Consider the following 15993-nt stretch of genomic DNA (forward strand, 5'->3'; position numbering starts at 1 on the left):
CTGGTATAGATTTACATAAATATACGCAGTTGGAAACTATTTTATATAAAAGTTAAATAATAAAAACATTTACATTTCACGTGGTATGCATAAAATATAAATACACATCTTTAGAAATGAAAAGGAAAGAGGTGAGTGAATATTAAAAAATATAATTTTTTTTTTTTTTAAATGTAGTCCCATTTAAATCTAGATTACAAAATCTCAGTTTGTAGATAAACCTACAGACATTCCACCATCAGCACACCATCTAAATAATGTTGGAAATCTTTGTCCGCGGGGAGAATGAAGGTCAGGTTGGAAATCCTTGTCTGCGGGAAGAACGACTCGGTTTAAAGAATGAAGGTCGGACGGAAGAGCGGAAGGAATGGGTTGGGCGGCGGTGGTTATTGCTCGGAGATGCAGAACGGTTACGGCCGAACCGGCGAACAACAAATGCAACTGCAACACGATGGACCAGGATTGGATTCAGCTGTGAATGGAATGGCACAATACCCTGCAACTGTGAACTAAAAATTCATTCACCCTTGTTCTCGTTCTTAATTAGAAGTTTTAAATTTTAAATTTAAAAATTTAGAAATTTTAAACGAAGAACAAACTATCTTACTATTAAATCTTTAGTTTCAAAATCTACCTTTTACTTCAATTTAGTTGTTTTGATTTGATTCTTCATTATTTTGACATGGTTCCTATAATTAAGCTCTCTTATTTTGTCAGTGGTAGGGAAAAAAATCTTTGTTATAGATGTATATTTGTCAAAAATAATATTTAGAATTTATTTTGATCAAAGAAATATTGTCGTAGGACCGAATTTGACCAAGTTAATCTAATCAAATGGCCCTTAAAAAGACGCGTGGTATGATTGGAATTTGTCATTATTTGTTTTTCTATTTTAACTCAGGGACGTGTTAATCTGTCATTGCACCAAATTCAATAGCATATATTTTTGCCACAATGATGTGGCAGTTTTTAATTGGCCAAAATTTATACTCCTACACGAACTTTTTTTCTTCATATAGTGGAGATCGAATTATCAACTTTAGAATGGAAGATACTTTATCCACTAAGATACGTTTGGATTGGATTAACTCTATACTGACTTGGGTCAAAAAAATATATTGGTTGATTAAGATGTTAAAACTAGAGCTATGGAAGTGTGACTGCCCGTCCCGTAGGGCAATTGAGTGGCCAATGTTTTATTTTTCTTCCGAGCTTTTAAATGCTATTTGTGAGATTTTTGCATTCTTTTTATAGAATATATTTGTTTAGTTCAAAAATTGTAAGATGGGGATCAAAGCATCGATCTTATAAATAGTAATAGATATCTTATCCATTCGATTTACACTTTTGATGAATAATTTTAATTGGCAACGGAACAAAAGACCTATATTGATAATAACATAAGCTTAGTCTTAATCACTCTTTTGAATATGTGAAAAACAATGTTAAATTACAAATTTGCTTCCTAGGATTTTGATACGGTTTAATTTGATCTCTTTGGTTACATTTATTTTCAATTTTATCATTATGGTTTGTAGGTTCTCAATTTGATCTTTATAATTTATTTGAATGTCATAAATTGTTCCTATCATAACAAGATCTTATCATGTTAAACACGTAATATGTTTTCTAAGTTAGTATATTAGTTAATTGTATCAAAAAGACTATTTGTGAAGATTTTCAGTGAATAGAAAATGATTTAGAGACCATTTGTGAAGTTTTAACATAATCATATGAACTAAATTGAAAATTCTAAAATTACAAGTACCAAACTAAACTCAAACCATTGAAACTTTATATCTAAATCAAATTTTATAACTCAGCGGAAAAAGATCTTATCATTGTATTTTAAAAAGTACAAGAACTCAATCGTGAGAACTAACCGATGTTATAATTTAATGTTGATACTTTTCAGAAGATTCCTGAAGCATTTGGAAGCCATAATTGAAGGTTGAAAATGAGAAAATATCTATGAATATTCAATGGGCCGAAACAACTCGAACAAAACAATGGGCTAACGTGGCCTCTCCCACAGCCCCTCAAAGAAAGTTGCACCAACAAATGGCATTTAATTCCACTCGATCGTGAAGAAATGTTCCCTTTTTTTTTCCTTTCTCCTCAAGAAAATTCCCTGAATTCGCATGAAAACCCAACGCCCCAATTCGGCTCTATATATATATGTAATGGAACCGCCCCTCTTCTGTATCCCCAAGTCAGAAAAAAGGCAGCTTTCCCCCTCGATTCTTCGGCCTCTTCTTGAATCAAGCTTTCCCTGGAATGGGCTTGAAGTGGATTCTGAATTCTGCGTTTATGCAAGTTCTGGGGCTCACGGAGAAGCAACAGAATCAGGAGGAGGCGCGAGAAGGAATCAAGAATGTGAAGAAGGAGAAGGAGGAGGAGGATTCTTATTATGATGGAGGTTTGAATTTCTCAGGTGGGTTCCGAATGCCCCTCCATTACCCCAGGTACACGAAGGGGGACTATGAGAAAATGGAGGAGCCCTGTTTGGATTTGCTTCTGAAACAATATGGGCTCTGTTTTGATGGAACTCTTGAGGAGAAAAGGGCAGTTGCTATTGGGACGTTCCTGTGGCCAGACCAACTCTGAATCCGCCCACCAAGTGTTTGATGAAATTCCCCAAAGAGAAAAAAAGGAACATATAGCTCTACTTTTTGAGCGTATAAATTTTGAAGCTTGGTGTTTGTATAGTTACGTTATATGGATGTGATGCTAGTTTAAGATGCGGATATATTAGCTTAGTCCTTTTTTTTTTTCTTTTGCTTTTTCAAGCTTTTGTTTGGCTGGCTCTGTATCTGCTGATCTTGGTGGGAATTTAGAGAGTCTTGTACAAATCTTGTTACATAATGGCTTATTAAACACCCTTTTATTTGCCTTCCTCATCTTTCTATCTTTACTGCGTTCTTTCTCGCTGTACAAAAATTTTGGTAGAACCAGGAGAATTTGGTGTTTGCTGTTTGTTGTTCTTCAAGAAACAGAGGAAGAAAGCAGTGAAAATATTAACCATAGTCTCTCTACATAATCTTATTGCAATATCTCTCACATAACCCTACAACATTTATGATTGCTATCTTCATTTGAAGCTTCATAAGGCGGCGGCAGCAGCGGCAGTGGAGGTCGCCACATTGGCATTGCCCAGGGGGCTGGCGGCGGCGGTGGCGGCATGAACTGCCAAGGGTACGATGGCGGCGGCAGTGGCGGCGGCGGTGGCGGAAATGGCAAGACATTGTAAGTTCTGTCAGAATAGGGAGGATGTTCAGGGCAGTCCAAAAGAGGATGTGGGTATGGATGGTCATAAGAAGTGGGAGCTTCTCCATAAGGGTAATATCTTTTCTCCACAACTTCACCATCAAATCTCATACTTTTTACCTCTGCATGTTTCCCTGAGTTTTCAAGCACTCTTAGGAAAGTTCTTGGATTCACTCTTCCACTGATTTTGACTGTCCCTTCCTCTGCATCCATTGAAATTGTATAAACACCTACAAACCAGACACAAAAGACAAGAAATGAGAAACAGAGAGCGAAGAAAGAAGAGAGAAAGAGAGGATGAAACCATAGATATTCTGGAGAATTTCATAGACTTTAGCCTTGCAAGCTTCACATTGCACACTTGAATTGAGAACACAGCTCTGTAAACAAAGTGAAAAGAGGGTTCAGCTTCAAAATAAGAAGAAAGAGGAGGAAAGAAAAGAGAAGATCTCTGATTTTGGAGCAGAACCATTTCTGCAACAGAGTAATCCATGGAAGCTCATCAATGGAGGTTTTTTGAGCTTTTTTTTGTGGAAATAAAAAAAAAAGGGTTTTGTTGGGTTTTGAAGGAGAAGGAGAAAGGAAGAAGGATTCAAAGGTTTTAATGCCATTTGATGAAGAAGAGAGAGTAATTAAGGGAAAAAGAAGAGGGTTCAGCACTGTCATCTTCCTGTATTTGAAAATTTTTTGAGCTGTTACAGTGTTGTAACTTCAATTGCTCCTAATATCTCTCTTCTGAATGCAAAAATTTAAGAAGAAAAATTCCTCGATTGATTGTGTGATTATGAGAGATGGGATCTTCCATTTATTATAAATCCCTTTTTAAGTGCACATTATTTCTCATTTCCAAGAATATAGAATAAAGATTCCATTTTTATTTAAATTTGTAGTTTTTACTATGTATTTTATAAATAAAAATTTGAATACAATTAATAATTGTCAATTATGTTTCTTGAATAAAAAGAAAAGGAAAAAAAAAGAGTAATAGGAAACAGTTACCATAAGTGAAAGAAGTTAGAAAAGTAAGAGAATAAAATGTGTAATGAAAAATATTTTGAAAGTAATTTTTGTAGATAATCTACTAAATTTTTTATTCTAATGTTGTCAATTTAGCATAATTCAATGTTTGGATTAGGGCTCTACATTTTTTGGAGTACAAAGATTTTATAAATAATGTGCTAAAATTTTTATTTTAGGAAAATATTTGGCTCCTCACTAATAAGGAGGGTTGTTGTCCACGCCACCATTAAATATTTGACGAGAGAAATATAAAAATACAAAAACAAAAAGTGTTTTTAAAAAATAATGAGTTGTCAAATATTTAATAGTAGCCTGGACAATATTCCTCCTAGTGAGGAGTCAAGTATTTTCCTTTATTTTAATGTCTCAATTTAGCATAATTCAATGTTTGGATCGGAGACTTTGGGACTCTATATTTTTTTAGAGTACAAAGATTAAAATGATCACTTTCTAAAAGTACATGGACCAAAAAAACATTTTGAAAATACACCGACTAAAACGAATAAAAGTTGATAATATTTTGAAGGTATGGAAACCAAAATGAACTAAAAAGCTAAAATTGAAGTGACCAAAATAGTACTTCAACCTAATTAATAATATGTAAATTAATTATAGAAAGAATATTGATTACTATTAGGTTAAAAATTTTAGTCCCTTTGCTTTCGCTAAAGTAACAATTTAGTCCATAAACTTTAATTTGTAACGATTTAGTCCTTGTACTTTCAAATTGTAGCATTTACCCTTGAACTTTAATATGTAAACAATTTAGTCATTGTAATTTAAAATTGGTAACGATTTAGTCTTTATCTTGAAATTTTTGTTAAGTTTCTTGCATGTATAGATTGATAAACTAAAGAGGGACCAAATATGTTCATGAATTAGAAAAATTAAATTGTTATATGATAAAATTTGACATTTAATTTTAATAAAAAAATTTTACGATAGGGACTAAATTGTTACAAATTTTAAACTACAGGGACTAAATCGTTACAAGTTAAGGTTGAGGGACTAAATTGTTACTTTAGGAAAAGTACAATACTAAATCGTTACAAGTTAAAGTTCAGGGACTAAATTGTGACTTTAGCGAAAGTACAGAGACCAAATGTGTTTTTTAACCTTACTAATACATTAATAAGTTATTTATAATTTTGTTAATTCTTTCTATTTAAACTTAATTTTTTTTAAATCTAAATTTTTAAGGAAAAAATATGTTTACAAATAAAAAAATGATAGGACAAAAACATTTTTTTTCCTAGATGTGGAATTGGAGCTGGGGTCAATTTATCGCTTTTTATAGCCCACATTATTTCTCATTTACAAGAACAGAGAATAAAGATTCGGATTTTTTTTAATATTATTTTTAATTAAACTTATTTTTAAAATAATGTAAATTTATTAAAAAATGGAATAAATCAACTTTGAAAACTTATTCCAAAATATTGTTGTTGTAAAAAACAAAGGGGTTTGGTCGTCGTCGACCATGTTTTCCCACCTAGATGGTCGTCTCTTCATCTTGACGTGGCGCCACGTCAATTTTTTTTTAAAAACGGAAGTGTGGTCGTCTCTCCAGACGACCATCAAGAGACGATTACCCGACCCGTCGGTTGATTTTTGGACGATTTGGAAAAAAATATTGTTTTATATTATATTATCCTGTCAACCCTTCCGTTCAAGTCTTGGACAATAACCCGATTTTTCGATTATAAAAATGTGTGTCCTAAGATTCAAACTTGGGATAGTAGGAATATCAAGGTAGCAGTACTCCAACTACACTAAAAGAGGTTTTGGACATTAAAACTACTAAATAATATATAATATAACTGACCAATTTTTTTTTTCCAAAAATCAACCGATGGGCCGAGTAGAGAGACGACCACACTTCCGGGTCGTCTCTTGAAGAGACGAAAGAGACGACCATCTAGGTCGGAAAACATGGTCGAGACGACCAAACCCCCGTTTTTTTACAACAACACTATTTTTGGAATAAGTTTCCAAAGTTGCATTTTTTTCCATTTTTTTCTAATAAATCTGCATTATTTTAAAAATAAGTTTAATTAAAACAATATTAAAAAAAATCCCATAAAGATTCCGTTTAAATTAAATTTTTACTATGTATTTCATAAATAAAATTTTGAACACAATTTTGAAATGTTCCTTGAAATAAATAAAAAAAAGGTAATTGAAATTAGAGTTGTGATCAATTTGGTTCCTAATATTCAAAAGCAACGTTTTTGGTTTATGAGATTTGGAAAATGGCGTGGTTCGAGTTAATAGAATAATTGGTAATAAATATGGAAATTTAACTTTACCAACTAAAATAGTTTTCAAGCAATAAATCTAAAAAGTAGTAACCAATACTCACAATAGCAACTAATTTCATTTAAACTTTTAGTTTTTACTATGTATTTTTATAAATAAAAATTTGAATACAATTATGTTTCTGGAGTAAAAAGAAAAAAGAAAAAAGAGTAATAGGAAACAGTTACCATAAGTAAAGGAAGTTAGAAAAGTAAGAATAAAATGTGTAATGGAAAATATTTTGAAAGTAAGTGATTTTTGTAAATAATGTGCTAAAATTTTTATTTTAATGTTGTCAATTTATACCATAATTCAATGTTTGGATTAGGGACTCTTGGGACACTATATTTTTTTGGAGTATCGATCATTTTTTTTAAAATACATGGATCAAAAGAACATTTTGAAAATACAGAGACTAAAATAAATAAAAGGTTTTTTTAGTACAACATATAGGGATGGGGTCGAACTCATAACTTACTGGTTGGAGATATATGTCAATTACCTAAGCTATGCTTACTTTGGCTAAAATGAATAAAAGTTGAAAGTATATGGACCAAAATTAACATTTTGAAACTACGGAAACCAAAATAAACCAAAGCTCAAAGTAAAGCCACCAAAATAGTATTTTAACTTCATTAATAATATGTAAATTAATTATAAAAAGCATATTGATTAGTATTACTTAAATTAATCAATTATTTATAATCTTGTTAATTCTTTCTTTTTAAACTTAATGTTTTTGAAATTTATATTTTTAAGGAAAAAATATATTTACAAATAAAAAAATGAAAGGACAAAAAAAAAACATTTTTTGTCCCTAGATTTGGAATTGGAGTTGGGGTCAATTTATCCCTTTTTAGAGTCCACATTATTTCTCATTTACAAGAATATAGAATAAAGATTCCTTTTTTATTTAAATTTTTACTATGTATTTATAAATAAAAAGTTGAATACAATTTTGAAATGTTTCTTGAAAAATAGTAATAATTGAAATTGAAGTTGGGATCAGATTTGGAAAATGGTTTGGTTCGAGTTAATACAATAATCGGTAACAAACATGGAAATTTAACTTTACCAACTAAAATAGTTTTCAAGTAACAAATCTAAAAAGTAATATCTAATACTCACAATGGCAACTAATTTTAAGTAATTATTGATACCGAAAATTAATTGCAAAAATTAAATAAGATAGAATTTGAGAAAATGATACTGAGTAATTTATAGTGGTTCGATAAAACTCGACCTACTCCACTCTTCATGTTCTAAGAATTCTGACTTTTTCTATGATTTAGAGTAGCCATTGCAACATTCTTTTCAAAAATAAGAACAAATTTGATCCTTTCTACGATTTAAGATCAAACTGTTACAATACTATTTGTACGGGTTCAAGTCGACAAGATTTTAAAATCTAAGAACAATAAAAAAATTCTCCTAAAATGTAAATAAAAAAAGTATAAATTCATCAAGCTTGGAAGAAATTTTTTTACTGGTTATGATAGATAAAAATTTCAAGCTCAAAAGTCACTAAACGTGGTGAAAAGTAAATGATAATTGCACAAACCACCCCTAAAGTATGTTAGTCGTTACAATTACATCCCTAAACTTTCAATTGTAAAAGTTAAACCCACAAACTTTCATAAATGAAAAAATTAGATGCCTAAACTTTCAAAATTGAAAATTAAACCCTTATCTAAGCTTGGGGTGCAGGAGATAAAAGAAGTTGGGGGAGTTCAAGAAGAATGTGGAGAATTTGGGTTTGCAGGCTGGTGAAGGGGGCGAATTGTACACTGAATTTCCAAGGCAACGAAAGAATTGTCAAATAGGATCTAATTTTTTTAAAGTTTAGGGTTTAATTTTTACCATTGAAAATTTAGAGAAAGTTTAAGGGTTTAACTTTTAATATTAAAAGTTTAGGAGGTCTATTTTTTTCATTTATGAAAGTTTGAGGATTTAATTTTTACCATTGAAAATTTAAGGGTGTAATTGTAACAATTAAAATATTCCAAGAGTGGTTGGTGCAATTTACCCAAAAATAAATGCCAAATTTTTTTCTTTTTTTCATTTTTTTTCTCTCTCTTTCTTACCGTAGGCGCACAATTGGAGAAAGAAATAATAAAAAATTTTAAAATATTGATATAATATTTAGTCCATCTATAATAATAATACAAACACATCAGAAATAATTAAAACAAAGTGTATAAATATTAATTAATTAACATAGATTAAGAACCAAAAGTCAATAGTATCAAATTTTATATTACTTTAAAATTAGGTGGCTTGCTTTTCTTTTTTCCACCCACGAAATTCTTTCAAATCCTATGGTAAACTTCAAAATCCTCTATACAATTTGTCAATCGAAAGTTAGGGTTCTTACTTTTCTTAGCGTCCATTTCATCATTCTCTAAGAATCAAAGGTTGTTGTCTAAATGAGTCAAAATCTATTATTAAACAACAGAGCTCAACAATTTAGCATCGAAGGTTTATATTTTACAACAAGACGATAAAGATGACCACGATGTTGATGCATGAATTATGCTACTCCGATTCTCTTCGAGGTTTGCACCAGACCTGATAAGCAGGGGACAAAGAACCTGCAAAACCAATAAAACCTAAACAGGTGTGACTCCGGTCACACAGGTTCCGATGCCTAAGTTAGCAACGAGAGTAAAAGGATATAGAATTTCAGTCTCAAGAGTCGAATCTGTTACCTCTAAGGTTCCATCCATCTTATAGCAGTCCTATGTGAATCCTCGTGAAACGGGAGGTATCGCGAAACGGTTGGGTGAGTCGTTACGGTTCTCAACCGGGGGTCAAGAAGTGCTCGGTGTCGAAACCTTCTCGACGCTGAGGTACTTGGTCGGCTGAGGTCGACCTGGGTTGGCTCGAGTCGACGTTTTCCAGCGCTCGCTTGGCCCGTGCACTTCTTCCCCAGTCTAATCTTGCTTTTGTTCCCTATAACAATGGTCCCCACTCTCAAAACAGAAGGTGAATGATTGTGTCAAAACTTTTGTTTTGAGAGTATTTGTCCCTTGCTGTTATCACAAGATCATTCATAGCATAATTTACATGCGTACTAGTGGTTAACTACACCAAGGTTTCTAACCCATAGGACTTCTACCAAAAGCTTCTTTGTATCCAGTTTTGGATTTTTTGATGCTTGGCTTTTGCTGCTAGTTTTGTACCTTGAGCTTGTCGATATTATCTCATGAACTGGAAGTTTTTCCAATTTTAGTTGACCATAATCAAGTCTCCTGAGCCTGGTTTTACATTCACCCGGTTTTAACCGTTCCTCTTTAGCTCTAGGATCTATCTTTAGCAGAACTAGCACTGATATTTTCGGAATTCTAATATCATGTATTCGCCTGCTTTAGTTTTGACCATGCTGAGCCTTTTTTGGTTTGCTTCTAGGTATGTCCCAATTTTGAATTTCTTGATTGGTCGTAGATACTCACAAATAGTCAATGCCCGCTGCTTGAGAAATTTATTTCATAAGGAATTATAAAAACTCAAGTATTATGTCAAATGTTGAAGACGGTTAATGCCTAAAATACGCGTTGAACTAGTGGTAGTATTTTTTGAGGTGCTGGGCATGCCATAGGTGCAGTAAGGCCTTTCCTTGTTGGTCTTCCAAGGCATAAGTGTCTGTTCGAACTACCTTAGTGACTTTGTATGGGTCCTCCCACGTTGGCCCGAATGCTCTGCTAGTTCATTCTTTGGTATTAGGCATGATCTTTCTCAATACTAGATCACCTTCTTTAAAGTCACGCTTCTTAACCTTCGAGTTGTAGTATTAGGCTATTCGATTCTTGTATTCAGTCGTTCGTAATCTCGCTGTTTCTTGATGTTCTTCTAATAGGTCGAAGTTGAGTTGTATGGACTCATTGTTGCTTAGTAGACTGAACTGTTCTACCCTCGGGGAAGGAAGCCCAATCTCTACTGGCACTACTACTGCCTCAGAACCAAATGATAGTGAGAACGGCGTTTTTTCCGTCGATGTACAAGGTGTGGTTCTGTAGGCCCATAACGCGTTGGGAAGTTCTTCTGCCCATAATCCTTTGAGTTTCTCTAATCTAGTTTTTAGAGTCCTTTTGATGATTTTGTTGACTGCTTCAACCTGCCCATTAGCTTGTGGGTGCTCTGGTGAAGAACATATATGTTTAATGCCCAACTCCCTGCAAAACTCTCGAAAGGTAATATTGTTGAACTGCTTCCCGTTATCACTGATAATGGTGTAGGGTATTCCAAAACAGCAAATGATATTTTTCCAGATAAAGTCGGTGACCTTTTCTCTGTAATAGTAGCTAGAGCTTTTGCTTCAACCATTTGATGAAATAGTCGACTGTCACTACTGCAAATTTGGTCTGGCCCTTTCCTAATGGGAGAGGACCTATAAGATCTATTCCCTATTGAGCAAAGGGCCAAGGACTCATTATGTTTGTTAAGGGCTCTAGCGGTTGTCTAGGTATCGTTGCGAACCGTTGGTATTTGCCGTATTTTTTGGTGAATTGCATCGTGTCGTTTAGCATGGTCGGGCAATAGCACCCTTGTCGTACTATTTTGTGACTTAAGGATCGTGCTTCGGAATGGTTCCCTCAAATGCCATCATGTATTTCTTTCATGACATAGTCAGCTTCATTGGGTGTTAAACATTTTAAGAGTGGTAGGAGTAGCCTCTCTTATACAGACTTTCGTCTTTAAGCACATATCTGGCCGCTCGTCGTTGGGCCTCTATCTTCTCAGTAGGTAGGATACCGTCTTTCAAATACTTGATCAAAGGTCTCATCAAGTTTTCTTCTGGTTGCCTTTGTTCGTCGATATCCATTACTTCCTGAGCTTCTATGCTCGGCTCGGGCAAAATTTCGACCGGCACAGTTCTTCCTAGGTTGGTTTCATAAGCTGCAGCTAGTTGAGCTAATACATCCGCTTTGACGTTCTGGGTACGAGGAATTTGTCGAATCTCATATTTTGAGAAATGGCCAAGCTAGTCTTTTACCCAACAAAGGTATTTTGTCATCCGTGGTTCTCTAGCCTAGAATTCCTCTTTTACCTAACTCACAATTAGCTGTGAATCACTGAATATCAGTATGTTCTTGACCCCAATGTGCTTGGCCACCTTTAATCCTGCTAGCAGAGCTTCATATTCGGCTTCGTTATTGGATGCATGGAAACTAAATCGCAGTACGTATTCGAATCTCTCCTTATCTGGGGAGACTGATAGAAGTCCTGCTCTGCATCCCCGAAATTTGATGATCCATATACGTAGAGCGTCCAAGGTTGCTCTTCCTCAACTAGCTGTGGGTTGATATTGCATACCTGATGTTCCACTGGTGTCAATTCTACTATGAAGTCTGCCACGACTTATCCTTTAATGGCAGTCCTTGGCTTATAGTGAATGTCGTACTCACTGAGCTCCACAGCCCATTTAATCAATCGCCCTGAAGTGTCTGGCCTTTGCAAAATTTGTCGTAAGGGAAAATTGGTGAGGATAATTATCTTGTGGGCTTGGAAATATGGACGTAGTCTCCGAGCTGAAGTAACTATGGCTAGTTCCAACTTCTCAATTTGTGGGTATCTAAGCTCCACATCTACCATTGCTTTACTTGTATAGTAAATTGGAGATTGCCGTCAATCTTCTTCTTTTATCAACGCGGAACTCACTGAAATGTCGGATACAGCTAAGTACAGGTAGAGTTCATCACCCGTGACCGGCTTTGCGAGAAGTGGGCTGCCCCAGATATTGCTTTAGCTCTTTAAAGGCAGCTCCATACTCTTCTGTCCATTCAAATTGCTCTTTCTTCCTTAGGATTTTGAAGAACGACAAGCACTTGTCAGTTGAGCGGCTAACAAATCTGTTGAGTGCCGCTATCCTTCCATTGAGTTCCTGTAGTTGCTTTAGATTCCTGGATGGATCCATCTGCAAACGCCTTTAATCTTATTCGGGTTGCCTTCGATTCCCATTTGGTGCACTAAAAATCCTAAGAACTTGCCAGAGGTTACCCGAATGTGCACTTAGTAGGATTCAGCTTCAACTTGTACTTTCTCAAAATGTCAAATGCTTCTGCCAAATCCTTCTCATGTCGCTTGTTTTTACAACTCTTTACCAGTATATCGTCCATGTAGACTTCCATATTTTTGTCGATTAATGCTGCAAACATTCGATTTACCATGCGTTGATAGGTCGCACCTACATTCTTCAATCCAAACGGCATGTGTAGCAATACAAACCTCAGCTTGTGACAAAGGAGGTTTTCTCCTGATCGGTAAATGCATCTTGATTTGATTATACCCGAAGTAGGCGTCCATGAAACTCAATCTTTCATCCTCGCAGTGGCATCGACCAATTGGTCTATTCGCAGTAAGGGGAAGGAATCTTTTGGACATGCCTTATTTAGGTCTGTGAAGTCGATGCACATTCTCCATTTACCGTTTGACTTTTTTACTAGCACTATGTTGGATATCCACTGGGCATAATGTACTTCACGAATAAAGCCTGATTTCAGTAGCTCTTCTACCTGTTCAGCTACAATCTCATTCCTTTCTTGGTTGAACGCACGTTGCTTCTGTTTCACTGGCTTACAACTCTCGTCGACATTGAGTCGGTATACCATGACTCATCGATCAATTCTTGGCATGTCCTCATGTGACCATGCGAACACGTCGGTGTTGCTTCTGAGGAACTTAAGACTTTCCCTTTCCTCATCCCCCAATCTGGTTCCAATGTTGACTCGTCGATTATCGGCTGTCAGAGGAACAGATTCTACCTTCTCAGCCAGTTCTCCCCATTTGGGGTGGGGTGGTCGGATTGAGTCGATGACTAGGGCTCGGACTTGCCTCACCCAAGTGGTCGGTCGGATTAAGTCGATGACTTGGGCTCAAACTTGTTTTCTCGAGTGGTCAATAGCTCCGGTCTGGATCTTCTTTTCAGAATGTTGCCAGCCTTCATCTAGGCTCGCGATGACCTGCTCCATTCTGCCCTTTTTTGATATGGGGTTTGTCTCGGCAGATCTAGGTCTCGGCTCGGCAGATCTGGGTTTCACCTCGATAGATCTGATTTTCTTCTCGGCGGATCTGGTGTTCGGCTCGACAAATCAGGGTTTCACCTTAGTAGATCTGGGTTTCGCCTTGGCAGATCTGGGTTAAATTGGATTGTGTTTGTCGTTCCCACAGACATGCCAATTGTTGATGCGTGAATTATGCTCTTCCAATTCCCTTCAAGGTTCGCACTAGACCTGATAAGCAGGGGACAAAGAACCTGCAAAACCAATCAAACCTAAACCGGTGTGTCCAGTCACACGGGCTTCGACGTCTAAGTTAGCAAGAAGAGTAGAAGGATATAGAATTTCAGTCTCAAGAGTCGGATCTCTTACCTCTAGGGTCCTGTCCATCTTATAGCAGTTCCATGTGAATCCACGTGATTTAAAACCCATTACGGGTGTAATTGCGAAACGGGAGGTATCGTGTGAAACGTCAGGTGAGGCGTTACGGTTCTTGGTCGGGTGCCGAAAACTCTTCGGCGCCAAGGAGTTCTCGGCGCAGAGGCGCTGAGGCGCTTAGTCGGTGAGGTCAACCTGGGTTGGCTCGGGTCAACATTTTCCAGCGCATTTGGCCCGTGCTTTTGTTCCCTATATCATACGACAACAATGTTTGTGGACTAAATAGATATCAACATTAAGACCCAAAAGTATATTGGATTTCATGTTGATAGCTTATTTTCATTTTTAAATTTCATGAATCTACATTTCTTTATATTGTTAAAAACTTAACAAAATATAAAAAAATATTTTTTTTTTCAATAGATGATTATTTTTTACTCATTATTATAAATTTTATCAATTTTAACTATAATACGGAGTTGCTTAGTTATCAATTAAAATAATTTTTTTGAATATATTGATTTTATAATTTTTCATGTTTTCGATAAAGTTGAGCCTCCACATTTAAACTTTGGGCTGTGTACATCTCAAATTTGCATAAAATATTATGAGATAATGTATTTAGTAGAGGAATGTTTTAGAAACTTATTACACACTAAAATTTTCTAATTTTACACTTATAGATTTGTGCAGGTAGGATTTTATTTTAATTCCAAATTTACCCTTGCATTTACATTTATTATAGTTATTTGTTTTTTTTAAATATAAAATATTTAATTCCATAAATTATTACCGTAATCCTTTAATTATTGTGAGCCCCATACTAATTTTCAACACAAATCCCTTAATTCACTCCTTCAAAACCTTAATTTACTCCTTCTTCAAAAGTTTGATTTCGTTTAATTCACTCCCGTACTTGTGCTCAATCTTCAAGGACAATTCAAAATCACATAAACAAAGTCTCAATAAACATATATCCGCATATTCAAAATTACTGTATATATCCACTTATATATCTGCATCTATACATTCAAAAATCACTATAATGTATATCCGTATATCCGCATGTATACAAGTTGAGTTATAAGATATATCCACTTATATATCCGTATATATACATTCAAAATCACTATAGTATATATCAGCATAGCCGCATATCCGCATATATACAAGTTGAGTTATAAGATATATCCTAATCAAATCACATATATGTGGATATGTGGCTATGCTGAATAGTACATAGATGGTCTATTTCTATGCGGATATGCGGTCGAAGATTCAATTTCTAAATAGACATCTATGTACTAATATAAATATTATGGAAAAAAACTTTGCCCTTGAAGATTCACGAGGAGGTCCTCCAAAACACCCACATGGCTCAATAGACCTCCATATCTCATATTCCTATTTGGATAAAACTTTGGGTAACAACAAATATGACTATTTTAAATAGGCAATTTCAAAAAAATGGCCAAACAACTAGGAAGTTTGAAGAATGCCAACTAAAAAATACAAAGATATCTTTCATTTTTTAAGTACCAAAATTACCCCCACTAATTACGTATTGTTTTATTTTCTTCATTTCCTTTCTATAGGAGAATCCCAACCATATTTTCTCCCTAATTTAAAATCTAAAATAAAATTTAACCAATAAAATATCTATTAAAATCTAGCAAAAATTTGAAAGAATAGATAATACAAAATATAATTATAAATAGAAATACTAATGAACAAATACGATGAACAAATACGATGTATTTTTGTGTTGATACAAAATAAACAAATACAATGTGTTTTGCATGTACCTCTGAATTGTCAATTAGAGGGAAGAAATTCAAAGCATATACCTCTTCAGGTAACACCACAACAGAAATTTCTCTGGCATTATTATTCTCTGTATTTGTGTTTGAAATTTATTTTGAAAAAATAGAAAGCAAATCTGTATTTTAAAAGATGATGAATTTTTTTTGAGAGAGGAAACATAGAAGTAGAAGACTAACTTTTTAAACCAAATTAATAATACATTAAAAGAAAG

The 15993-nt window shown here is 34.5% G+C and overlaps 2 protein-coding genes across 2 annotated transcripts; one reads left to right on the forward strand and one right to left on the reverse strand.

Annotated features, from left to right (window-relative positions):
- The first annotated feature begins 2066 nt into the window (after positions 1 to 2066).
- LOC148207252 (uncharacterized) lies at positions 2067 to 2900 on the forward strand. The gene has a single exon (XM_088118470.1). The coding sequence runs from the start codon at positions 2278 to 2280 to the stop codon at positions 2605 to 2607; it is 330 nt and encodes a 109-aa protein (XP_087974596.1). The 5' UTR covers positions 2067 to 2277; the 3' UTR covers positions 2608 to 2900.
- Positions 2901 to 3057: 157 nt separating this feature from the next.
- Positions 3058 to 3760, reverse strand: LOC111021454 (uncharacterized). The gene is given in 3 exon segments (XM_088118473.1): positions 3058 to 3507; positions 3510 to 3647; positions 3737 to 3760. Coding segments are annotated over 3 exon segments (612 nt in total).
- Positions 3761 to 15993: the final 12233 nt, after the last annotated feature.

This window comes from Momordica charantia, unplaced genomic scaffold (assembly GCF_013281855.1).
Source record: "Momordica charantia cultivar OHB3-1 unplaced genomic scaffold, Mcharantia_2.0 BLBB01000164.1, whole genome shotgun sequence".
Taxonomy (NCBI): domain Eukaryota; kingdom Viridiplantae; phylum Streptophyta; class Magnoliopsida; order Cucurbitales; family Cucurbitaceae; genus Momordica; species Momordica charantia.